The 27956-nt window shown below is 32.9% G+C and overlaps 1 protein-coding gene across 1 annotated transcript in view; it reads left to right on the top strand.

Moving 5' to 3' along the window:
• Window positions 1-27956, top strand: part of LOC134276464 (GATOR2 complex protein MIOS-like) — a 31169-nt gene extending 3213 nt beyond the window's left edge. Inside the window, 23 exon segments of the mRNA XM_062758716.1 lie at window positions 238-391; window positions 624-725; window positions 1326-1420; window positions 2749-2790; window positions 3026-3081; window positions 3909-3985; window positions 5589-5636; window positions 6166-6210; window positions 6213-6283; window positions 6604-6741; window positions 10712-10787; window positions 11119-11305; window positions 12611-12685; window positions 12846-12952; window positions 13613-13782; window positions 21047-21064; window positions 22476-22544; window positions 22879-22951; window positions 24464-24602; window positions 24807-24848; window positions 25024-25195; window positions 25850-25958; window positions 27441-27956. Of these exon segments, the coding sequence (XP_062614700.1) occupies window positions 238-391; window positions 624-725; window positions 1326-1420; window positions 2749-2790; window positions 3026-3081; window positions 3909-3985; window positions 5589-5636; window positions 6166-6210; window positions 6213-6283; window positions 6604-6741; window positions 10712-10787; window positions 11119-11305; window positions 12611-12685; window positions 12846-12952; window positions 13613-13782; window positions 21047-21064; window positions 22476-22544; window positions 22879-22951; window positions 24464-24602; window positions 24807-24848; window positions 25024-25195; window positions 25850-25958; window positions 27441-27622 (2247 nt within the window). The 3' untranslated portion in view covers window positions 27623-27956.

Here is a 27956-nt window from a genome sequence, read left to right as displayed (position 1 = left end):
AAGAGACAGCTCTGAAAGAGTTACTTTCTAAAATTTTCTCTTTTAGCAAGAATTTGTTCTAAAATTTGCTCTGTGTCTGAAGTGCAATTTTTTGTTCCTTAATTTCACTTCTTGGGAAAATTATAGAGAAATTAAAAAGAATCCAATTTATTGAGGAGGGAATGTTAGCCTCACTAAGTTTCACAGATAAGGAAAATTTTAATTTAATTTGTGATTTGATGTACATATAATTATCAGCTTGCTGAAGGATTGGAGAAGTATAGGAATGATAGCTGCATCAACATTTGGAACATTCACCATAAACCAGGGAATGAGCACGGAGATAGACAGCGATATAGTTCTAGTCACAGTGATACAACAGGGGTACACGTACCATACTTAGAGATAGGGGGTAAGTTTTCCACCGGGATAAGGTACCCGGTACTTACAAATAGAGATAAGATATGATGAGTTAAAGTTTCTATAATTTAACTTACATTTTTTTTCTATACAATTACCATACTTAAAAATTGATGGTAAGTTTTGATTATATATGATTGGAATATAAAAGCAGTATAAAATATTTACCACATGTAGAGGGAGGTGGTAAGACGTTGTATATAAATCAACTTGTCTATTTCTAGGGCCCTCGGAGACCACAGCATCTTTTGATTGGTTTAAGAAAGAACCTCGAACATTTGTGACGGGAATGAATGCTAGATACCTCAGGATTTATGACCTCAGAGGTAGGAGGTTCAAGTCAAAACAAAGTTACAGGGCACAGTTTTTTATTCAGTCAGTGGGAAAGCTTTTGAGTTTCAACTTTATTTTTAAAGTTCTAATGTGACATATTTACAGTTGGTTCTTAATTTCATGATCTAATGACACTTCCCTGCATGGTTTTGTATAATTAAGGACACCTCCTTCTTTGTTGTATAGCAAGGGCACTGCAAAGCAGGACATCCTCTCGCAAAGAGCATAATTATCTATAAATTGAGTCAGCATTCAACATTGATCCCTATGCAAATCATGTTAGGTCTGTTTCATACAGTGTTAACTCACTCAACCACAAATGACCACACACAGTTGCATATTACTACATCCTTTCCAACTTAACCTTTTGTGAGGGATTAATAAATAAGGACAACTCCCTGTATATCTGTTCTGTTGTATAACTGATGTAACCTCCCTGCATTTACATGTATATTGTATAATTAGTTTTGTGTATTGTATAAATAATGACACCTCCCTGCCTGTTTACTGTATAATTAATGGCAACTCCCTGAATGTTAAATGTATAATTAACGACACCTCCCTGTATGTGTACTGTATCTATTATTTTGTAGATTGTACTCGGCCACAGAACCAGACTCAGACAAAAATGATACGAGGCGTTTGTGTGGACAGACAGAATGATCACAGGATAGCTTCATTTAATGAGGTCAGTATGTCAAAGGAGGAAATACTGTAAACATACATTTTCCATGGGGTCACAATTCCATGGATTCTCTGTTTCTGTTGAATCAGCGGTAGAAGATTAGGGGGATTTCTAAGATTTTCACCATATGTCTTACATGTATATTAAATATGATGGGAAGAATTTCTGCTAGGATTTGTGACCAAGTGCATAGCTAGAATTATAACTAGGGCTGGGTATTGAAAGAAATTTTTCGATGAGATACATATTGCAATACAGAGGTACGATGTGCGATACATATTGCCGAAACAGACAAATGAGAATACACTATTTTTTGCAAGTTTTTCTAAAGAGGTGATAGTATTTTTTTATTAAAGCATAAATTTACAATGATTAAACATTTTAAATCCTTGTTTTTTTTTTTATTCTTTGAATGGACAAGTGTATGACAGATTAATGTTATTTGCCCATATTTTTCTTCAGAAAAATCAAGGCATCGATCCACTTAGTCAGGTTTCAGACAAGCCCTTGTGCATGTAAATATGTTGCCACTGGTGCTAAATATTCGTTCTGAAGCCACAGACGACATCACAACATTGACCTGTTTGACTGTGTTGATACTTCACATGACGCCGTATTCGTGGAAGTAATGGCAGATTAAATATTTTACCAAATTGCTTTGAGTTAAAATAAACTATAACTTAAAAACTCGGATTGATATCTTATTATCGGTTTACATTCCATGACTTTTTTTCGACGCGCCATTTTACCTACTGGAATTGCCTCCAAGTTTCACAGTAGCAAACAGGTCAATGTTGCGATGCCGTCTGAGATGGGTAATAATATATAGGCTCGTTGTTCCACCAGAACTTGCGACTTGAAGTTCTTGTCGACAAATATAATTACATTTTGCCTTTTTGCTTCTAACTTTTACATAGCGACCCTACACTTTTGACATGTTTACATGCGTTTAAACGATTTCAGATTAGTCATTCGTAATATTAGTCACTTTGACGTTTTTCTTTCTCTTAATTAAACGTTGAAATAATCGAGCAATACGCAAGCATCTCTGTATCGGTTATCATATTGCTAAAAAATATCGATATATACCGATTACCGATATATTGATCCAGCCCTAATTATAACCATGCAGAAAAAATTAATTCTACAGCTAGTAGTTCAAATCATAAAAATAGTTTTTTTAATCACAAATATGAATAACAGCAGTTTAAAAATGTACATTTTCCCTGTCATTGAAATAGTAGTTTATTACAATACTGCAACAAAAATTTCCAACATCAAGGTTGCAGCTCATATTGATTTAATAGATTATAAATTACTTTTTATTTCAGAACCACGTCTGTGTTTGGGATGTGAGGAACTTTGACAAACCTGTATCCTTTTAACGCTTAAATACATATATAAACAAGCACACTCCAAGTCTAGAGTATTTTTTATGCAAGACTGTGTCATTCACAGACATAATGTAAACCAACCTTCTTTGTGCATCTTCTGTTTACAATCGGTCAATTTGCGACAATTTATTTTCACGACTGCATGAGGAAACATTCTCTGTAATTTGACCCAGTGCATGGACTAAATCTAACTTCTCCTTAATCAACTTTAAAGATGCTGACGTTTCAGGAACCTAAAGCTGTCTCGTCTATACGCTGGTGTCCCACAAGGTAAGTACAGTACTGTCCTAAAGCTGTCTCTTCTATACGCTGGTGTCCCACAAGGTAAGTACAGTACTGTCCTAAATCTGTATCTTCTATACGCTGGTGTCCCACAAGGTAAGTACAGTACTGTCCTAAAGCTGTCTCTTCTACATGCTGGTGTCCCACAAGGTATGTACAGTACTGTCCTAAAGCTGCCTCTTCTATACGCTGGTGTCCCACAAGGTAAGTACAGTACTGTCCTAAAGCTGTCTTTTCTATACGCTGGTGTCCCACAAGGTAAGTACAGTACTGTCCTAAAGCTGTCTCTTCTATATGCTGGTGTCCCACAAGGTATGTACAGTACTGTCCTAAAGCTGCCTCTTCTATACGCTGGTGTCCCACAAGGTAAGTACAGTACTGTCCTAAAGTTGTCTCCTCTATACGCTGGTGTCCCACAGTGTGAGAGAAAGTACATGTACTGTCTCAGATATGGTATTACAATAGGAAATTATAAGAACGTTGTTACTGCAAAATGAAAAATAAATCTTTCTATCTCTGATCTTGCCAAGGATAATGAAATTTATTGCCAAGGGAAAATGAAAATTAAGGTTGCCGAAAGATTAAATGGGAAAATACCCAAATTATTGAAGACTGAATACTGGACAATAGTGTATAATAATAACGTTTTCATTGGAAATTTGGAAATTTCCATAACATGATTGGAAATTTTTATCATTTTTAAGTAATTTGGAAAGTTTTGCTACTTTGCAACTGATGTTTCACAGTGTGAACATGAGCAACACAGCTGCAGTCAATTTAATAAAATAATACAACACTTGTTCAATGGTTTTCAGGAAAGGCTACCTGGGAATTTTAAGTCAGGACAGCCAGACAGTTAAAATATACGACATACTGCATCTACCTCAAACAGGTAAGATTATACAATGATTTAAAGTAAGATTAAGGTAATTTTAACAACTGATGCATTCATAGAAACCATGCATCATATTCTTTATAGAGGGTATTTTGGTCCGTGTTATTTTCACCCTTTCATGCTTGCAGGGAAAATGTCCCTGTATACAGTATATATACTGTAAATAACTTTTAATTCACGAGAACTTTATTTTCGCGTAGTTACGTGAGACGTTATGCTTGCGAAAACTTCATTCTCATGTATTATTAATAATAGAATTCCTTATGATTATATGGAGCAATGACCACAATTCATGAAAATTTTGTCTCGCTAATAAAGAGTAAATGACTACTGTAGAAGTACTTTTTTTCCACGGGGTCTTAATTCCACGAAATCTCAATTTCTGTTTAATCCGCGTGTAGAAAATTACGCGGATTTCCTAGACTGCCACTATATGCCTTACATTTATATTAAGAACGCATGGACAAATTTCCGCGGAAAATTTGTGACCGCGTACATAGCGTAAATTAATACCACGCGGAAAAAAGTACTTCTACAGTATCTCGCGAAAATTAGGTGTCGCGAAAATGAAGTGATCTACAGTACACAAATGCATGTAAATGTTGACAGAATTTTTGAAAGTAAAAAGATATCTTTAAAGATGGATATCATGAATACAAATGTAACATATTGAATCTATATTAGGAAATAAGTTATTGAGGAGGATAAGGATAGATGATTTATGTTATACTTCACTCATTAACAACTATACAACATCTGTCAGTAACTTAAAATTGAAGGTGGTTCTTTTATTTTATTACAGAAATTCAAGGTACACATTATTTGCATTTATTAATATTACATGTATATTGATCATTGAATATGCCATTGTTTTAAGGTGATTTGAAAAGCATGGTGTGATTTATAAATTTGGAATTTTTTGCTGCTCCTAGAAGTGAATTATTTTTCTACTCTGCTTTTTGATCTCTTCTGTGTTTATAAATTTTATTCCTTAGGTTGATTGGATTTCCCAAAAAAGTAATGTTCTGAATAGGTACATGTATGCAAATAGTAAAGAAGAGGAAATTACACACTAATGATGAATGAAAAAAAGAATTATAATGAGCAATTTCATAATTGCATAATCCTGAAAGTCAATATAGTTTGATGATTTAATTTTAAGGGACTCTGTATTTTAAAGGTTCATTTTCATTAAACGTGTCAAATCAAAATAATTCAATAAAAAAATTAACAATTAAAAAAAGTTAACAATCAGCATTTTGCTTGTATTTTCTTGTTTTTTCTTCTGGGTATAGGCCCGCAAAATTATTTGCTGATTAGGATGTTGGCTTAACCTTTAGCCCTGTTAACAGATATGAATGAATTTTGTTTAGAAAATGGAAAATATTGATTCTACTTGTTACCTTCAATCAATATCATTTAAATTTGAAACAAGATTGATTTCTTCATTTATATATTAGTTGTACATGTAATAGATCATACTAGGCAGCATTATCATTAATTCTATAGTCGCCACTGCAAAAAAATCCTATTTCTTCAATATTGTTAAAATGCATCAGAAGAATATTTATACATGTATTATTTTTCTTTAATTTACCAGTTGGATCTGAGGAACTAGATCAAAACTACAGTGAAAGAACAATTAAAGGTTTGGTAATAAATAAGTAGTCTATTTTTTTAATCCTTTTATTTATTTAAACGGCAGTTTTGAAGCAGTGTGATAAGGGCTTCTCTCAGTGGTGCCCTTTAGTGGTCAGTCAGTCTGTCTGTCTGTTAGTTTTATAAATTTCTTTCATTGTAATAATATGTTCTTTACTAAAAGTGATCCCCTTTTTAATTGGTATCAAAGATGTGTAATTCCTGCCAGTTCTTATCAACTCAATAACATGTTGACAACATTTAATTTTCTCTCTTATGGAAGAAAAATTATTGGCAATTTCAGTTTTTAGGCAGGCATCAATGTTGATTTCTTATTATATTTGCCAATTCATAATTTGTTCATTGAACCTAAAATATTTCATAAAAAGATCATCAGAATAAGTTTCAGATGTTGTACTTGGATTATAGGCTCTAATTCTTTTTGATAGAACTTTGATAAATAAGGGAAATTTATTGATGTATGCTTAAAAAATTAGGGGTAAAAGAAAACTTATAATAATCAATGTTGATCTTTTCAGTTTTGAATACTCAAGTGGTGACATCATTTTCCTGGCATCCGAAGCACACAGTCGATTGCTGACCATCACCCAGCAAGGCACACTCAGGGATATAGTGGTGCATGAACACATTCCTTTTGTAAGTATTGCATATCAAGGCACAATCAGGGGTATAGTAGTATATGAACACATTCTTTTTGTAAGGATTGTATATAACGACAAGGCTTTGTCTGCAGGGATAATTGTGCACTAGAAAAATATCAAAACTGACTGAGGCTATGCTGAGATCAAAATTGATATTTTTTGGGGAAACATATGCACCACCAAAGAGAGTCCATATTTTGTATATTTACAATGTTTGTTGTTTGCCAAGACCTGTGTACAGTGTATGTACATGATTGTAAAATGAGTAATAATTTCAGAACTGGTCACATGATTTTCGCATGTGTTTATTTTTAGAACTGGTCAGCTGATTCCCACCTGGTCATGGCTCATGGTAAGATACTGAGTGACAATGCTTTGAACAGAGAGGAGAGTGGACATCTGGATATCTCTGTCAAAATGAAGGAAAGGATCATCCAGGGATACGGGTTACAGGTAATAGAAATATGTCAGAGGATAATGATTATCTCTGTCATCAGTTTTATATATAATCTTAAACAGTAAACTTAGGTACCTTGTACACCAATACTTCAAATTCTGTTGATATGTGGATAGGAGGTTTAAGCCATATATTTAAGCCCCCCCCCCCCTGTATATGGCTATAGGACATTCTAGTTTGTTCAGATAAATGGCCACATCCTCTTCCAGACACAAGACAAATGGAGGTAGGGTGGGGTCACAATATATTACCTTAATTTTACATAGGAATATATTGGGGAAAAATTTGCTGATAAAGAATGAGTGGTTAAAGTTACTCAGGTGGGCATTGTTGCCCATAGGCCTTAGTTCCTCATCTTATTAAGGTCTTCCGTCTCCAACGGAAGACCTTCTTGTTATTCTTTTTCTTTTTCCCTATTATAAGGTCTTCCGTCTTCACGGAAGACCTTATAGTAATTCTACTGTTTCTTATTATTATTCTTATTATTATTCTTTTTTTTTGACAAAATTTTGTACAGGAGATTTCTCGAAAACTATTCTGCCATCAGCGTTTTTTCATGAAACTTTCACAAAATATGTGTCACTATATGAAGTTGTTACATCCGAAGAGAAATTTGAAAAATTCGCTTCTGGTGCCAAGTTATGGACAATTTCCTGATTTTAAAATGCAATTTTGTCACCCCTTTTTCACGAAAATGGCTGAAGTTATGACCTGGAGACTTATTGAAGACGATAGTTTGTCACTTTGTGGTTTGCGGAATCACCTTCTCGTGCGTCGTCAGTACTTCCGGTTGTTACGAGATGCAAATTTTAAAAAATCCTATTTTCTAACTTTTTTGTTTTTCAGTATTTTTCATTTATTTTTAGTATGTTTATAGAAGTCCTTCTTATAATGCTTACTATATAATTTGTTTGAATGTTGATAAATCTTAACTGTAGATATTAGCATTCAAAAATCTGAAACGGGTCCAAAATGGCGGCTGTCTCTGTCAACGCCGACATTTCGCAATAGGGGTTTACGGAGGCAGCCGAGCGTTTCCTTGAACGAAAGTAACACAAGGATAAATGAAATGTAAAGGAATGCTTGGATTGTCACGTCGTAGTTTCGTTGCAGTTCTGTGTCAAACTAACGTCTTCTATAATTGGTAAAAGACTTAATGTGCAAAGGAAATTCTACACCTAATATCTTTTGTGCACCATGGAAAAACAGATCTTTAATGATGCTTATAAGTAATGCTTTCTCAAAAAAAATATCGATTAATATTTTAAGTATAAATCGTAACTACTGTTTTTCCTATGCACACTTGTGTCATATTAAACTAATAAATAAGACAACAATAAGAGAAAGATTTTATTTTAAAAGATCGCTTAATAGAGTTTATTTTAGCATTCTTGTCTCAGAGTTATTGAGCAAGAATGAGGGATATAGTGATTCCATGACCGTTGTAGGACGACCTGTTTTTCGGCGAATCATTTCAACCTTTGTCGAACTAATCGGGATATTTCACTTTGGGGATACAAAGGAAATTGAAAAAAAGTTAAAAATTCATAACTGCTTCACCGCTTTAGTGTTAAATGCATATAAACAATATGGAATTTGTAAAATATGTTAAATATACTTTCTAAACCGTGAATAGACTATAAGAACGTTCTTTTTTAATGTCATTGAAGCTATCACACCTATTTAATAGAACATTCCAAAGAAAAGGCGCAAAGATTAACTCGTGGCGTTTGTTGCTGAATTTTGAATAGTGACCTACCTTTCATAATTTTAAGACAGAAAAGCGCTGTTTTGTACATATAGAGTAGAGGTCGTGATAGCGTAGTATTTAGTGCGTTGGAGTTTCATGCTGGCGACTTGGGTTCAATCCTCCTTGTGTGCAAATCTTTTTCAGTTCTTCTGCTTGATTTAACGTTTTCCTTTTAGAACTGGTCAGCTGATTCCCACCTCTCGTTGCTTGCAACGAGTTTCATGTCTAGTTATTATTATTCTTACCGATTTTGTGCACGCGATTTCTGTAAACTACTGGGCCGATTCTGATGAAACTTTAACATCTGATAGGTACTGATCTGAACCTTATTGGAAATTTTCTCTGTTGATGACGTCACTTCCGGTCGTGATATATCGACAATTTTCTGATTTTAAAATGCAATTTTGTCTTGATTTAATAGCGAAAACTGCTTAAGATATGAACTAAAGATTAATTGGAGATGATAGTTCATGATTTATAGCATTGCAGAATCGCCATTTATGCGTCGTCAATACTTCCGGTCGATACCGGAAGCGAATGTATATGAAACGCAATTTTTCAACTTTTCTTTTTTAATATTTTTGTTTTAGATTTGAATAGAGACCCTTTTGCAGAAGCGAAATATGTAATTTGTTTGAAAATCAAAAAAGCCAATCTCAAGATATTAGCATTTGAATATATTGCAAAGCGGCGATCCCAATGGCCGAATGGTTAGCGCGTTGGATTGTCAAGCGGGGCGACCCGGGTTCAATCCCCCGTGTGACCAAAAAATTTTATCATTTTTCTGCTCAATTTTTCGATATTTTTTAATTTTAGACCATTTAGAAAAATATATTATAAACTTTTAAGCATATCTTGCGTAATTAGGGGTCACAAGGGGCCAGAATGTCACATATTTGACGCTTTATATCTCAAAAAGGGGGAATATTTCTATAAGCAATATTGAACAAAAGATGGTCAGAATAATGTTTTAAACAATATGCATACTTTGAATTTTTGTAAAACGGTCCCATTGAGGACTTGTAGGAGTGGCCCCTAAATATTTCTATTTAGCATATCTCCACAACGAATAGAACAAAAAATCTTAAAAATCACAAGACCTTTCATTTGATATCAAGAAAATGGGGCTGATCCCTCAAATTAGGGGCTCAGATGGGCCAAAAGTCTTTTATCTATAACTCTCTAATGATCAGTATTTTGTTGTACATTACTGAAGCAAAAGTATTTATCTTAACGATTTGCAACAATATATGATATAATTTTGATCATATGTTACGTAATTAGGGGTCACAAGGGGCCAGAATGTCAAATCTTTGATGCTTTATATCTCGAAAAAGGGGAATATTTTGATAAGCAATATTGAATAAAAGACAGTCAGAATAATGTTCTAAACAATATGCATACTTTGAATTTTTCTAAAACGGCCCCATTAAGGACTTGTAGGAGTGACCCCTTAAATATGTATATGAAGCATATATCCACAAGGAAAAGAAATCTCTGGATAGGTGTTGAACAAAAAGTCTTTGAAATCACAAGACCTTTCATTTGATATCAAGAAAATGGGGCTGACTCCTTAAATTAGGGGTTTAGAGGGGTCAACAGTCTTTCATCTTCAACTCTTTCTTGATAAGTATCCATCATGAGAAGCAAAGATATTCATCTTAACGATTTGCAACAATATCTTATAAAATTTTTATCATATGTTACGTAATAAGTGGTTGCAAGGGGCCAAAATGATATATTTGTTATGCATTACGTTTCGAAAATAGGGAGTATTTTTATAAGCCATATTGAACAAAAGATGCTCAGAATATCGTGATAAACAACAGAAACTTTAAAATTAATGAAGGAAAACTTAATGTCATCATCTTTTAATGAATATCTCATTCAAAATCACATCTCATCTTATCGAGAAATTCAACGGAAGACCTACTCGTTGCTCGCAACGAGATCTCATCTAGTTAATCTTATATTTCTTTTTTTGTCCTTGTATCTTGGAGTCTGAGATAATGATGTTGTACTGTAGGAAGACTGTTTAGAACTTTTATTTTTATTTCTCAATGTTAGATGAAATTTATTTCTTGATTTTGCTGTTTGACCCCAAGAAACATTTAAAACTTGAATATTGTCAAGGTTTGCTGCCAAGGATATGTTTTCTGTATAATTTGTCATCGTCTCTCGGAAATGACTGACTTTAATGCATTGTTCCTTTACAGTCTGATCATATCTGGCACAATGTTTTCGCTGTAAAAGATGAGCCTGAATTGCATGGAGTGTGGAGATGGTTGTCCTGTGAGTAAAAATACAAATCAAAACCTGCAATCTAAAAATCGTATACTAGATGTTTGTAAGATCAAACTCAATCTTATTAAATTAAGTTCCTTTATCTACCGGTAATTCTTTGATTCTGTTGAAAGAATTAATTTAACTCTTTTAGAAGTGATAGTACTGCCACAAACAAAGAGCAAGATGAAAGTATTATTTTCATTAGATTGCAAATATTAGTGAACATGTACATTCAATTTAGAGAAAAATATTTTTTTTTAAATGTGTACCATATATATTTTTTCAAAAATTTGATCTAAAAATAGATGTGAAGATTTTTTTCTCGTCTTCAAACCAGATGCTCGAGAGATGCTGGAATATACGAGACAAGGTCAGCGAAGCATGCTGGGTAAACACTTAGGAATAAAGAGCATTCTGAGATTGGATAGTGAGGACGTACCAGGCTCTCAGATGGTCAATATGTACTGGGCGGCGGACTTCTCACGGAAATTGTCCTCTGTCAGGCAATATCACAGCACTGAAAGGCAAGTTATCGTGAAAAGTTATCTTGAAGTGTTTTCTATCCAATGTTGTCAAAAATTTATTGCAGCAGCAATCTTAGGCCAGCAACTACATTTTGGAGCACTAATGAATATTAAGTGATTATTGGAATATATTTATTATGCCCCCCTTCGAAGAAGGGAGGGCATATTGCTTTGCTGCTGTCCGTCGGTCTGTCGGTCGGTCGGTCTGTCGGTCCATTTAGTTTCCGTTCATTTTCTTTGCAGAGGTTGCACATATTGAAATGAAATTTGGTATACAGGTTTATCAGGTAAATATCTAGGTCAAGTTCTGTTTTGGGTACGATCACACCATTTTTGACAGAGTTATGCCCCTTGTACTTAGAAAAATTCCATTTATTTGCAGTTTCCATTCATTTTCTTTGCAGAGGTTGCACATATTGAAATGAAATTTAGTATACAGATGTTTCAGCTGAATATCTAGGTCGAGTTCTGTTTTGGGTTTGATCGCACCTTTTTTGATAGAGTTATGCCCCTTGGACTTATAAAAATTCCACTTATTTGCCGTTTCCATTCATTTTCTTTGCAGAGGTTGCACATATTCAAATGAAATTTAGTATACGGATGTTTCAGCTGAATATCTAGGACAAGTTCTGTTTTGGGTTCGATCACAACCTTTTTGTCAGAGTTATGCCCCTTTGACTTAGAAAAATTCCAATTATTTGCAGTTTCCGTTCATTTTCTTTGCAGAGGTTGCACATAATGAAATAAAATTTAGTATACAGATTTTTCAGCTGAATATCTAAGTCAAGTTTTGTTTTGGGTACGATTGCACCATTTTAGACAGAGTTATGCACTTTTGGACTTAGGAAAAATCCAATTTGGGGGGAGGGGGGCATAAGTGTTTTACAAACATCTCTTGTTAAAATGTACTTTTGTTTCAAAAAAAGTTGCCAAATAATGAATGCTGCACATGCATATTTTAAAAAAAAGTTAAGAAATATACTGTAAAATCACATATTTTCATGGAGTCAATTTTTGGCGGTTTGAGGAAAATCTCTTTCTATGTGGGGATTTGATTTTGGATCAAGAATTAATCTTGTAGTGGACATGAATTTGTGGGTCTCATCATACCTTGAAAACAACGAAAATTAACCCCCCACCCCCCACAAAAATTTGAGATTTGACAGAAACTATAAACAAATCTTTAAAATGAGAAATATACCTACACGTTTTTGTTGGGGGTCACACTATAGACTTCTCACACAACACAGATGACTATGAACTAATGAGGAAGAGTTAATTGACCAAATGCAATAATCTTTGCAGGACCAAAGCTCTACAGTTGTGTGGATGGGGTGCTGATAAGCAGAAAGCTGAACAGTTAGACACTATTTTACATGAGTATGTTCACACTTTCTGGTAGTCATTTCTTTCAGTTTATATTTTGTGTGATCAAAGTATTCTTGAAACATAAAAACAAAATTTAACTGTACCAATGTGACATATCTATAGCATTTTAATGAATTAACACTCAGTCTGTAAACGTTTTACATTCTGTTAGACTACAAATGGATGGAAAATACTCTGTAGCGGCGGCCATGGCCCTCTTTAATCTTCAAATCTCCAAAGCCATAGAGATCCTTAGTACCAGCAATTCCAAGGGTCAAGGTCAGAACTTTCTCTTTTAAATCACTCTCAATGATTTAATAATGAACTCATTAAATAAAATATTAATGAACATAAATGTGAAGAATTTGACATGTTTGCCAAGGGATTTAATTCTCTGTAAATACCCTTTTCCGGCTACATACTGTACAAGTACATTTTTCTGCGTGGTATTAATTTACGCTATGTATGCAGGTCACAAATTTTCCACGGAATTTATCCAAGCGTACTTAATATAAATGCAAGGCATATAGTGACAGTCTGAGAAATCCACGTAATTTTCTATAGGCGGATTAAACAGAAATTGAGATTACGCGGAATTATGACCCTGTGTAAAAAAGTATGTCGACAGTATTTTGCCTCTGAGTTATTCCCCTTAGTCACCATCTTGTAGGGCAGAGTAGCGAATTTTCCTCCATGAGCAACCAATTTTAATCATGCTTTCAAGAAATATATGGGGGAAAAGATTTACAATGATTTTCTAAAAAATTTGAATTAACAAATGTTTATTCATAAGAAAAATAGTGTTATCTTTACCTCAGTAACCAGGATAATCAGTTGAACTTGGTTGAATTATGAAGGGATCTAAGAAATATTGACCTACAATATGGTGGCCATGGGGTAATATAACTCTTGTTTAAATCACCCTCTATACCTTAACAGAGAGTATGGATCTGAGTACGGTTGCCATGGCGATAGCGGGTTATACGGAGGAGAGACACACCCTGTGGAGGAAGACCTGTCTGTCACTGCTACAGAAGCTGGACGACCCCTACCTCAGGGCCATGTTCGCCTTCCTCACCTCCGAACGTGAAAACTACGAGGAAATTCTGGTAAGAATTTTGTAAAAAGGCACAGTTAATGTATGACCAGTCCTCACTTTTATATCAAATAAACTCCTCAGCTATAGAGCTGTTTACTTTTATTTATTACTTTATCGTTTGACATCGTTTGAAACCCACAATAGGTCTTGCTTGTCTTAGAAGTGAGACCTACCGCGGGTTTTTAAGAATGTATAATAAAGGCATTAGAACAATTTGAAAGTCAAAGGTCAAGGAAATGCAGATTTTGTGTGTACTTCATTATTTATTTTCAGATTATATTGAACAGATACTCAAGAACTCAATAAATAAATCTCAAAGGATTATATAGTTTCGTGTACACAAACAAGTGCTCTACAAGAGTTCTAAAATAAGGTTATTTACTTAAAAAAATAAACAATGTATTTCTTTCACTTTATACAGCTTTTCATGCATTCCATTTCAAACAAATAAAGTTCAGAATTTTTATTCTGTACACAAAATTAATATGAACAGGAATGGTATAGGTCCAATATTTTGAATAACAGTCAATAACCTTGCTATCTGGAAATCACGAATACAGGATCATGATTAAACTTCCAAAATGAAGATTTTATTTAACTTGAAGATAATGATTAAAAAATGTTATAAATAGTTTTTGGAACTGCAACAACATCACTTGGACATATTTTTATTGTTAAATGAAATAATATGTTCAAGATATCCAAGTCCAAATTTACTTTTGTTAATTATTTTTTCAAAAATTTATATCTGCAATAATTTACAGCTTTGTTTAATTTTCGTATCCATAGAAACATGGATGGAAGAAGGTTTGTTGCACAATTATAATGTAGCTGAATATTTTATACTGCGCCATGCTTAAAATTTTATCAACATATTTTTCCTCTTGAGTATTTTTTTTGATCTCAATTCTTTTATGTTAAGCTTTTAAAATGTACTTGTAAAGAGATCATTAACATTTTGTTTTAAGTTATTATTTAATAGGGGAAAAATACAGTAGTGGCTGCAATAGTCTGCATTGATATTAATTTTTATTATTTTGTATGAAATTGAAATTAATGCACAATTCAGAATTCTTATTGTTGTGAGGTGTGTTGTATTTGTATTGTTTCATCTTGTATATTATTAGTAACATTTAGTTTCTTGAACATTCCAGAGTGGTCAATATGTTTGGTCATTTTTTCTAGAACATTCTTGAACTTTGTTTATGTCCAGAACTTTCCAGGAATATCATGTATTTACAATTTCTAGAATATGTGTAGATTTATGATACTGTATAAATACCCTGTCAATTCGATGCATAGATACTATTGTCGTATAAGCATCATTGAGGTATTACTGGGATATAATTTCACTGGGACATTGTGTGCAGCAACGGACACTCTGATGTATGTATTTTTAGATTTTTGCTAAGTTTGTACTTAATGATTTGTATATTACTGTAAATAAATTATTGTTAAGTTTAAACTGTGTGATTTCTTTGCTGGCATTTAGGGTTATTCTGACCCATAACAGAATTGGGGGCTCAAATACATTTAAGAATTTCTTGCACTTTTGCAGTTCATTGTCAGAATTTTGTTAATTAAATTGTTAAATTTGATTATAAGCCAGCAGAAATCAACATGGTGTTTTCGGTCACAGACTTTCTTAGTTCACCAAGTGTTCAGGTTTTTGATACGTTAAAAAAGGATGACTTGATCGCATTAGGTTTGCATTTTGGGTTAGATGTTAAATCCTCTCAGAGAAAGGAAGACATTAGAATTAAGGTTGCAAACAAACTAGTAGAAGAAAACATCTTTGAAAAATACGATCTTCCAGAATATACAGTTAGATCAGAGTTAGGCTCGTACAAAATGGCAGACTATCAGTTTCAATTAGAGTTTTAGAGAAAATGCGATTTGAAAGAGAAAAATTAGAAAGAGAAGAGCGAGAAAGAGACAGAGAAAGAGAAAGAGAAGAACGAGAGCGTGAACGAAAATTTGAATTAGACAAATTAGCAGCAGAAAGAGAAGAGCGAGAAAGAGAGCGTGAAATGAACTTTGAATTAGAGAAATTAAAATTACAAAACCAACCAGAACCGTCAGTTGTCAAAACTGAATTTGACGCAGCAAAAAATATTAGATTAGTTCCAAAATTTCAAGAAAAATCTGTAGACAAATATTTTCCACAATTCGAGCAAGTCGCAGAAAATCTTAAATGGCCACAACACGTTTGGTCAACAATGTTACAGAGTGTACTGGTTGGCAAAGCAGCTGAGGTATACTCTGCACTAGGGGTAGCTGAAAGTTTAGACTATGAGAAGGTCAAAGCAGCAGAATATTAAAAGCATATGAATTAGTACCTGAAGCATATAGACAAAAATTCAGAAAGTATAGGAAGTTTGATAACCAAACATTTGTTGAATTTTCACGAGAGAAAGAAGATTTATTCGATCACTGGTTTAGATCTAAGAAACTTGATAAAACCTTTGCTAATTTGCGCCAAGTCATCCTGGTAGAAGAGTTTAAGGAATGTGTTTCTCAAGATTTGAAAACACATTTAGAAGATAAGAATGTGAAAACTCTTGAAGAGGCAGCAGTCATATCTGATACTTATGCTCTGTCTCATAAAAAGAATTTTGTATCAAGATCTCAAACTAGCAGTAATTCTACCAATTCAGACACATATAAAAAGAGTGGTTCAGGGTCTCAGTCTTCCACAAGTCTCCAGTCTACATCCCAAGGTGGTTTTAAGTCCGGTCCAGGACGTGTTGAAGGATCTTTTTAAATATTTGTACAATTCCTACTTGTAGTTATTGTAAGAAAAAGGGTCATCTGATCAGTGAATGCTTTAAACTTAAGAGAAAAAAATGATTTTAATAAAACTCAACGACATGCTTGTGCGGCAGTTAGAGGTGATAGAGAAGCCTTAGTTTCGATTTGTTCTGACACTCCTGATGTCCAGGGTTCACAGTCCAGTTCTATAGATTCTATGGAGGATTATAAGCCCTTTATGTCTCAGGGATTTGTTTCACTCGGTGACTTTCTAGCGTAAATAAAACCTGTCCAATTTTAAGAGATACTGGTGCTGCACAGACGTTATTGTTAGAGGGCGTGCTTCCTTTGTCTGAGCAGACTTCTACTGGTGGGTCAGTTTTATTACAGGGTGTGGAGCTAGGCGTCATTGATGTTCCCCTGCATACCTGAATTAGTTTGAAGTCAGATTTAGTTACTGGACCTGTTATCGTAGGTGTTCGACCTACTCTTCACACTGCCAGGCATTTCTTTGTTGCTAGGCAACGATTTAGCTGGTGGAAAAGTTGTACCAGATCCTATAGTTTTTAAGAAAAACACTCCAGATGTTATGTGCGATGATGAAGATGATGACATTTATCCAGCCTGTGCTGTTACTAGAGCGATGGCCAGAAGACGAGAAATGGAGGCAGAAAATATTCAAGCCTTTGACGAGACGAATTCCTCTGTTGATATTGATTTGAATGACACTTTCTTATCTAACCTTGATGGCACTCAAACAAGCATGGAACCACACAATATCAAAAAGCAAGAGAAGAAAGAACTTTTACCAAAATTTGGTGGTGAGGACCTTTTATGCCACCATCCACTAGTTAGCCAAGGCAAGGACATCCTCAGCCGATAATTTTACTCTCTGAACAACATAAAGACCCAGATATCATTCAACTTTTCTGTTCTACAATAAGATTATGGCACAATTTACCACTTGAAACAAAATGTATTGAATCTTATTCATGTTTTAAAAATGCTTCTATATGAAAGATGGCATCCTTATGGAAATGGCGAAAACATTACGCATTGTCAATTAAGTGTGGCTGTAATTTAAATGCTCACTTGTATAATCAATCCCTAAGTGAAATAGCCTCTTGTACTAAGTGTGGATATACGATACGCCTATGGCTATCATTTTTTCTATCAATCCAGCCTATTATAATAGGATTTTGATCTTTTTGAAAATCTTAAGAGTGTAAGCTAGAAAAATGTCTGTTTCAAATTTTGAAAATTTTGCTAATTGGTGATAGGCAACTACCTTATAAAGTTAACTGTTCAATTTCAGAAGCAGTCCAACAGTACATCAAGTCTTCAAAAAGATTTTAAAGTATTTTGTAATTAAGTAAAAAATAAATCCAGATATTTCTTATTTTTTCTATTTATTCCAAGTCCCAGCATTTCCATTTTCATGTGTATGTTGTATTTTCCTTGGTAATTTATATTTGCACTTTATTATTTTTCTCTTTATTCAGTGTTGTTACTATTTCCTTTTACTTTGTATTTTCTTAAATATTAGTTTTTTGCACCTTACTTATTCTGTTTTGCTGTTTTGTTTGCACTTCTTTCTTCTTATTATTATAATTTTTTTTCATTATTTTTTTATTATTATTTTCTTTTTGTCATTATATTGTATAGCAATATGCATAAGCTTAGTAATAATTCATCTGTATAATTTAATTTAATATATTATCGTGTATTTTTTTCCCCACCTTTAGTCAACAAAAGAATTTAATGTAACTTATAAGGAATATTTTCATCATTGTAATTCATTGTCATTTCTTAACATTTGTAACCTTGACCTTGGAGAGGACTTATATAGGCCATGCCTGATGTCCAATCCAATTATGTAAGCTTACTTTACATAATAAAATAATGTTTAAATTAAATATGCAGGTGTGCAATTTCTTCAGTTGCGGTCATGCACATGATACATGTACGTGATTCGAAATACCCTAAACTGTAGGGGGCTACAAATGCGGTGGTAACACATACATTTTTGAGATGTAATAAAAAATTATTAATGCTCATGAAAGCTCATAAAATTGCCGTTCTATCAATACCTAGTATGCTAAATTTCATCCACCAACAACGCCACAACATCGATGAGAAATATTCTGCAACATTTATACACGGAAATTTTCTTCGAGAAGGATAGCAAATTAACGAATTAATTAAGGTAAATTACCGAGTGTCGCGAAATGCGGGGTGATTCCCTAAATGACTGAATATGAATTCAGTCTTTTATCATGTTTGTCGCCAGTTTTAAATTTTTACCACTTTGTACTGCAAACTAGCACAGTTTTGGCTGCAGTAACGACTCATGTTTTCTTGGGGGGGGGGGAAACGGGTTTGTCACATTAAATTTTGCCAGATATTTATCGTGGAGGGTCCTATATTGATGGGGTACCTAAATCGGTGGCATCTCCTTTTGAGCTGATGATTTTTAATGGGAGATCTGACTTTATCAATATATGAATGTTACGTAACACAGTAGTTTAAAGTATGTAATGTAAAATTAAAAATATGCTTAGGAATGACGGTGTTTGGTTAAACTTAAAAACACATTAAATTTATGAAACGTAAAACAATTTACATGTAGATTGAAATTACCAATTATTTTTGAATTTGTTGAGAGTATGCAATCAAATACCTGTTTGTATTCTTATATTTTCTCAACTGATGACAAAACAAGTTGCTAAGACACTAAGAAAAATACGTACGTTTATATTGAAAATATATGATTTTAGTTAGTGAGTCCTCTATGATTTTCCTCTCGTTATTTCATTATTATATGTTTCATATGTGTTTTTCTTTTCCTTTTGTATACCATATACTTGTACCTCTGACCTGAATCTATATGTTGTTAATATATTCTTCATTGTCCTCATGTACCTGAAATGGTTTGAGTGAATAAAATGATCTTAAACTTTAACGGGGCCAGGTGCCTTCAACAAAATATCAAAAGTGTATTTTGATTAAAAATATGTTATTATTTGATTTAATTTCTTATTCAATATTGTACTTGTTAGGAAAAATTTTGTAACTGTTAATTACCATGAAATACATGTACATGTATGTAGATTCCCCGAGGAGAGAACCCTATAGAAAACATAGCTACTACATGTATAATGCCTAAAATAAAAAAAACAAACATCTGATGACCTTTTATTTTTTTTACTTTCTATGGAATTCTTGGTAGTTGATAATGTAGGTTGTCCCCCCTCCCCACACTGAAATTGCTTCCTCTGGGCCTGTTATTTGTTTATTCAAGCTAAGTTGTTGTTTCTTTCTTACATTCAAATATTTTAAAATAAGTTTTTTTCCATTTCATAGTGCAATAATGCTCCACAACAACTTCCTATGTGAAAAAAAATGATCATACATAACTTCTTTCCATTTTGACATACCTGTCACTTTTTACCCAATAATACAAAAGAGTTCCAACAAGGGGAGATAACAATTTAATTCCATCATATTGGTAACAAGGGGCTAAAATAAGCAAAAGAAAGTTATATGAAGTATTCAAATCAGTTATTCCTCTTCTAAAAAATATATTAGATTAAGAATCTTCTCTTTTTCATTTAAATATCATAGAAATAATCCAAAAATATGGTAAAAGTCTGTTATTTAAAAGATGTGAAATTGTAGCAAAATATGGTATTTCAAAGTTAATTTACAACATGTAGATATTATTTCCCAAGCTCAAAATTTTAATACAGATTAGACCTTAGATCATTTTTAAAGTAACAATTAATTTAATTTAATTTCAACCTTGGTCTTGAGAGAAATGAGCATCTAAAAATGGCTAAAAAATCATACTCATTTATTTAGGATCTATAAATAGATGTGTAAAAAATAAAATATTTATTTGAATTAAGTTTTTCCTCATTAATTGTGTTAATTGGACCATGACTTTGAAAATAAAACAAAATTTGAAAGTAAACTGATGACAAAAGGTAACTTTTTGACTTGATCAATTTGTATACATTTTCCATTAAATTTTGTGTGATTTTCGACAAATATGCAAATGAGCTGTTACTAAAAATAGATGCAGGGTTCGACATTTTTTGGTGGATATTCTGACTTCTACCTTTATGTAGAAAATTTTAAGCCACTTAAAATTCCCAAGTTGCAACCTTCCATTTGGACGATTTTTTGAATTTTGCATGGTTTTCTCGCAGACTGGCTCTTAATATGAACAGGAATGGTATAGGTCCAATATTTTGAATAACAGTCAATAACCTTGCTATCTGGAAATCCACAGGATCATGATTAAACTTCCAAAATGAAGATTTTATTCAACTTGAAGATAATGACTAAAAAATGTTATAAATAGTTTTTGGAACTGCAACAACATCACTTGGACATATTTTTATTGTTAAATGAAATAATATGTTCAAGATATCCAAGTCCAAATTTGCTTTTGTTAATTATTTTTTCAAAAATTTATATATGCAGTGATTTACATCTTTGTTTAATTTTCGTATCCATAGAAACATGGATGGAAGAAGGTTTGTTGCACAATTACAATGTAGCTGAATATTTTATACTGCGCCATGCTTAAGATTTTATCAACATATTTTTCTTCTTTTTTTTAATCTCAATTCTTTTATGTTAAGCTTTTAAAATGTACTTGAAAAGAGATCATTAACATTTTGTTTTAAGTTATTATTTAATAGGGGAAAAATACAGTAGTGGCTGCAATAGTCTGCATTAATTTGATATTAATTTTTATTATTTTGTATGAAATTGAATCAAAATTAATGCACAATTCAGAATTCTGATTAATTTATCAAGTAATTTCAAGGCTATATAATATCAAGATGTTATAAGATGCAGTTTTATATAATTTTTTTATGTGTTCATTGACCAAGTTAAAAGTCATATAATTATAATAAATTATATATAGCCGATGAATATTATAATCATGGATTTAAAATTCTAAAAAAAAATCATTAAACTAGCTTTAAAAAAAGAAAAATTAACATTACATGTATTTGTGTGAAGTAATACAGAACTTTTTTGTATTAAAAAAAAGTATAAATTATAGTTTTGTTTATATTTTATATGGCAAAAAAAATCTTTCATCTCAATTATTATGGTACTGTAAAAAAAAATATTGCTTTATTTCCTTTTTCCAGAATTGCTGGATGCATTTCTTTACATAAATTCTCACTTACTAGCTTAATAATTCTTTTAAAATTGAATGGGAAAAAAGTGATATCTAGCATGGATACAGTTACATAGACTTATGAACTTGAACTACTTTATATAGTTCACCAATTTCAGAATCATGACAATACATGTACAGTATTGTGTATTATCATGATTATAATGAACAACACATGTAACCACTTTACAGATAATCTTATTTTTTTTTTTACAAGGTTTTGTTTTACAAATAAGGTTTAATTTGTTTATCTTTTAATTTGAGCAATTTTATTTTTTATATTTAGTACGTAACTTTGTACATTCACTTTGTAGGTAACTTTATTAAATAAATGCTTTTGGTAATTGTTTCTGAATAATTGGGTTCTATTTTCTTTATATATTTAGGGTTACTGTTATTTAAATATTAGGTAATTTTATCAGACTGCATGAATATATTACATTTGTATCTGGGTAAGGCCATCTTTAAAAAATTATTTGGTTGCCTCTCATGACCAACTGACTAAAAGGGCCTGACTTAAAACTTTTTTTTTATATTCCAGGACACAATTTTTTTTTCCTGTGTTCTGTTTATTCATCTTATTTCATCAACAAATGTGTTGAAATTTTCTGGGGAAAAAATTTCCCTCCTTCCCACCGACCCAATGATTTTACCCAGAGTTGTGAGAGGTCAAGCAAACTTCATTTTAAAGCTGGCCTGATGTTAATATTCATATATTTAGGTAATTTTATCTCTCTGTATATTTTACACAGACAGACCAAGGTGGCATGCAGCTCTCAGACAAGATTGCCTTTGCCTGTATATACCTGGATGACGATAAGGTATCTATGTAAACTTACATTAAAAAAATTGATTGGTGTTCATTTATATATTATAAATAAAATCATCAAGTTATTGAAAAACAATTATATTGTAGAAAAGAAAAAAAAAACTTCTATATCTGTATGAATTAAAAATCATACATGTATTTGTGAAAATTTAAAATCTAAAAAAATTTATTTTGAATTATGTAATATATGTCAAATTATGTACAATGTATTAAATATATGTCAAAAAAATTATTCATTGGCATTATACATGTACAAAATCAAGTTATTTTTCAATTGATAAACAACTTAGTCATATGATATATTAATATATTATTTATTTTATTAGTTAAAAGAGTACATCAACAGAATAACAAGGAAAGTTATAGAGGCTGGAAATTTAGACGGTTTACTTATCACAGGTTTGTGTATCTCATAATAGCCAAAAGATTGTTTATGTCTGGGAAAAAAATTTCATTCTAGCTAGAGGTAATTTCTTTTTTATTTTTGAATAAATGAGGATATATTCTAGCTTTTTGTCTCTTGAACTGTATATGAAATAACTCTCTCTAGGAAAATACTGTAGAAGCACAAATTTTCGTGGGGATAAAATTTCGTTGTTTTGTCATCTAGAATAGTTTCATGAGGATTTAATTTCGTTGTTTTGAAAGTACCCCTATTCAATATATACTCATATAAAATTTCGTGTGGGATTTAATTTCGTTGATAATGGCTAACAACGAAATTAACGAAATTTAATCCCCCACAAATATTTGTGCTTTTACAGTATACCTTTTATGTTTTATAATTTTGTTTAAAATAAGATATTGTGTTAAGGCCATAAAAATTAATTTCTTGGTTCTCGGGCCCTCCCTCATGTCTTCCAAGGGTGCCTCATTGACCCTTTTTATTGCTAAGGCCATATAAAATTGAAATCTTGGTTCTCAGGCCCGCGCGCATCCGTTTTGAGGTAGCCGCATTGCCGATTTTATTGTATTTTTGATAAAATAAAAAGTTGGTATTGTGGAGACCAATCCGGGAAAAAAAATCCCGACCTCATTTGTTTCGTAGTTTAGTATTCAAATATCACTTCCGCTAGCCATTTACAATGAGATTTTGGCTACTTCGTCTTCGTTTGAAAATACATTCGAGGACATTACCTACGATGTTTACATGCTGTTAAGCAATGGATAAAGCAGAAATTTTGACCAGAAGTGGAAAGTATATCTGTGATTAAATCTTTATGTTAAAGAAAATTCGGGAATTAAAATAAAAAAAAATACCTCCCTCATCTACTTTATTGCCAATAAAATGATAAATAAAATGCCGCCCTCCTGCATCGGTTTTGGAGAAAATTGGCCTGAGAACCAGGGAATTAAATTTAGATAGCCTAAACCAATAAAATAAAAAAAGTCACATACCTCATCATTTGTTGAGGTTTTGTGCAATGTAAAAAGCCTTATCATGTTTTGGGGGCAATAAAAAAAGTATAAATTAAAAAAAGCCTCCCTCCCTCATCATATTCCTTGAAAAAAGGCCTGAGAACCAATTCAGGAATTAATTTTGCATGGCCTAAAATTTTTGTCTATTATAGATTTTGTTCAAAATACAAGACCTGCATGATGTCATTATAGACTCTCATTTCCCAGACTTTAATCATATTCCCAGATTTTATCTTATTCCTATAGAAGTCTCTTATCAAGAAGCTTTAGCACAGAACATCTTTTTATGAATTTTGGAGAGAAATACAGTAACTGTGAAATGATTTATTTTTGTGGAGGTTAAATTTTTTACTTGGTTTAAAAAAAATAGTTTTGTAGCAGAGGAAGAGTAATCTTATCTTGTCATAAAATTCTACCATTTCGTGGTGGACATAATTTTATGAAAATCAATCTTCTCTGAAAATTAGTGATTTCACTATAAAATCCTTGTAGGTTTAACACAGGATGGTGTCTCTCTGATATCTAAGTACGTGGACCTGACTGGTGATGTACAAACCGCAGCACTCGTCTGTGTCTTCTCACTCCCAAACGAAATGTCCAAAGACGAAAGAGTTCTTAACTGGATTGAATCGTAAGCACTACGTATATACATGTACAGTCATGTACACATGTATAATATTTTTAGACAATTCAGGGGAGAAAAGTCCTCTAGACATGAAAGAGTTATCTCTCCTGAGATAGTAGATTCATTCCCTTTTAACAAAACATTACCATACCTATATGTATGTAAAAAGCATTCTTAAAAATTATGTTTCAGTATTTTTTTCTTTTAAAGGTACAGAGAACTGTTAGATCGATGGAGACTTTGGCATCACAGGTAAAATTTGATCAATACTGAATAGAAATTTCTGTAATATTTAATTTGTTACTTTCAAATTGCAATAAATTTCATGTGGCTATAACATAATTAAAATTTTGTTATTTAAAATTAAATTAAATCATTAGAAAAAAATTAAGATAGCTTCCTATAAGCCTTGCTTGTTTTTGTACAGGTCTAAGTTTGATATTATCTGGCATGCCAGCGATAACTTCCGAGTCATATCTCAGGCCTTCGTTAGCTGTAACTTCTGTGGTAAATCCATCGCTTGTAACATGCCTGTGGCCAGTCGAGCGCGACCATACAACTCGTACTCAGCAGGAACACTGACTTCCACTAAACCAAAGGTACGAAGGTGTATATGTATGGTGTATAATGTTTAATTCATGAATATCTGTTTCATGTAAGAATGGTTCAGTGTGTGGATTTTCATGGCCTTGGTATCTCAGCTGGTAGGGCATCTGATGAAAGGTCCAGGGTTCAATCCCCAGTCCACCCATACAATTCATTTTCTTCTCTCTCTTGACATGAAGAGAGGAAAGCAAATAATTATTTTCTAACTTAATTTACTTGATTTTTTTCCTGAAAAATCAATTACACGGCTCTCTTCCTCTTACAAAAAATATAAGAAATTATCCATTTCTGTTACTTCATATCCCCCACCTCATACAAAAAAATCAATTTTCTAAAATTATTTGATTCATCAGTTGTCATAGTATTTAAATATATCCAATCATGCTGAACAAGTTTTGAACAGTCTTTGTTTTACTGTAGATCACTTTATTTTCACGACACTTTATTTTAGCGAGATTAGTCATTAACTTTTTATCAGCAAGACAAAATTTTCACGAATTGAGGTCATTGCTCTATATAATCTTAAGAAATTATATTATACGCGAGAATAAAATTATACCATCTCGCATATTTACGATAAAATAAAGTTCTTGTGAATAAAAAGTGATTTACAGTATTTTATGACTGGTTAATCCTTTCGTTTGTAGGTGTCCTGCTGCCCGGGGTGTAGGAAGCCCCTCCCCCGCTGTTCTCTGTGTCTGATGCATCTTGGTACTCCCTCGGGATCAGCTCTCTACACACAGAAAGATAAAACAAGTAGGTCTAATCCCTACACACTCTCTACACACAGAAAGATAAAACAAGTAGGTCTAATCCCTACACACTCTCTACACACAGAAAGATAAAACAAGTAGGTCTAATCACGACACAGCTCTCTACACGCAGAAAGATAAAACAAGTAGGTCTAATCCCTACACACTCTCTACACGCAGAAAGATAAAACAAGTAGGTATAATCCCTACACACTCTCTACACACAGAAAGATAAAACAAGTAGGTCTAATCCCTACACACTCTCTACACGCAGAAAGATAAAACAAGTAGGTCTAATCCCTACACACTGTCTTCACGCGGAAAGATAAAACAAGTAGGTCTAATCCCTGCACACTCTGTACACGCGGAAAGATAAAACAAATAGGTCTATATAATCCCTACACACTCTCTACACACAGAAAGATAAAACAAGTAGGTCTAATCCCTACACACTCTCTACACGCAGAAAGATAAAACAAGTAGGTCTAATCCCGACACACTCTCTACAAGCAGAAAGATAAAACAAGTAGGTTTAGTCCCTACACACTCTTTACACGCAGAAATATAAAACAAGTAGGTCTTATCTGTACACACTCTCTACACGCAGAAAGATAAAACAAGTAGGTCTAATCCCTACTTACTCTCTACACGCAGATAGATAAAACAAGTAGGTATAATCCCTACACACTCTCTACACGCAGAAAGATAAAACAAGAAGGTCTAATCCCTACACACTCTCTACACGCAGAAAGATAAAACAAGTAGGTCTAATCCCTACATACTCTCTACACGCAGAAAGATAAAACAAGTAGGTCTAATCCCTACACACTCTCTACACGCAAAAAGATAAAACAAGTAGGTCTAATCCGTACACACTCTACAGTTTTAATCTATCTGCGCATAATGTAATTAGGTTGTAGCATGTAATTTGCTGGGATATAGAAAATACTGTATACAGGGAAATTTTCTCCCCTGTTTTATTTTCGCCCCTTTCGCCCTCTCCTTGATTGGGCGAATTTAAAATGGGGCGAATTCAAATTACACCTCATAATTTCTTAAGCAGAACTATGACTGGGCGAATTCAAAACGGGGCAAAATTGTTCACAAGTTCAAAAGGGCGAAAATAACACAGGGCGAAAATTACCCTGCATACAGTAGTGAATACAGTGTATCATAATGCGGTGGGTCTCACAATTACATCAATCCAGTTGACATTGCATTTAAAATAAGTACAATATGAAGGCAGTTTTCCAGAAGAATTTTTCTTTAATTTTATGATGGAAAACAAAATAATAAGGAATAAATTGAAAATCTATACTGGAATAAGCTAGCTCAGTTGGAACAGTTAATGTTTTTTTCAACCCCTCTCTTCAACCTAGGTTAAACTGTCAATAAAACATGGATAGCTAATAAATTCAGTCTTTAAAATACTAGTCAACTATGTTTTGAAACAATTGAAAACTGTATTTTCATCTTTCCCTTTCAGCATATGCATCCAAAATGACAGCCATTGATGATTGGTTTACGTGGTGCCAATCATGTCGCCATGGAGGCCACGCCTCCCATTTGTGGGAGTGGTTTGCGGAACACTCGGAATGTCCCGTGACCGGCTGTCAATGCAAATGTTCAACCGTAGATCACACCTCCAGGCTTAGTGCAGAGAGCTGACAGAGGAAAAATGTGTAATTTGTTACAGAATATTTAAATTGTACGATGATACTGATGTAAATGCGTATACAGTATATATTGGCAATACAGAGCAGAAAGCAACTTTGAATTATTGACTTCTGGACTGAGGTTAAAAGACAATGTTATAAAGTCTGACTTGTTCATCACACCATCAATCAAAGAAGAAAATCCACATTAAGCAGTTGTGATTTGAAATTTAAAAAGATTATAAAATGTGTCCCATTGCTTTTGTATTTCACAGATTATTCTGCCATATTAAGATTCATTTCTTCAAAAAAATATACAAAAATGTCAATAAAACTTTAAAATCAAA

Source organism: Saccostrea cucullata, unplaced genomic scaffold, assembly GCF_032062105.1.
Source record: "Saccostrea cucullata isolate Sc308-1 unplaced genomic scaffold, CSIRO_AGI_Scuc_v1 ctg1207, whole genome shotgun sequence".
Taxonomy (NCBI): Eukaryota; Metazoa; Mollusca; class Bivalvia; order Ostreida; family Ostreidae; genus Saccostrea; species Saccostrea cuccullata.
The sequence above is the reverse complement of the archived record's forward strand: the minus strand, read 5'-3'. Positions and strand labels throughout refer to the sequence as shown.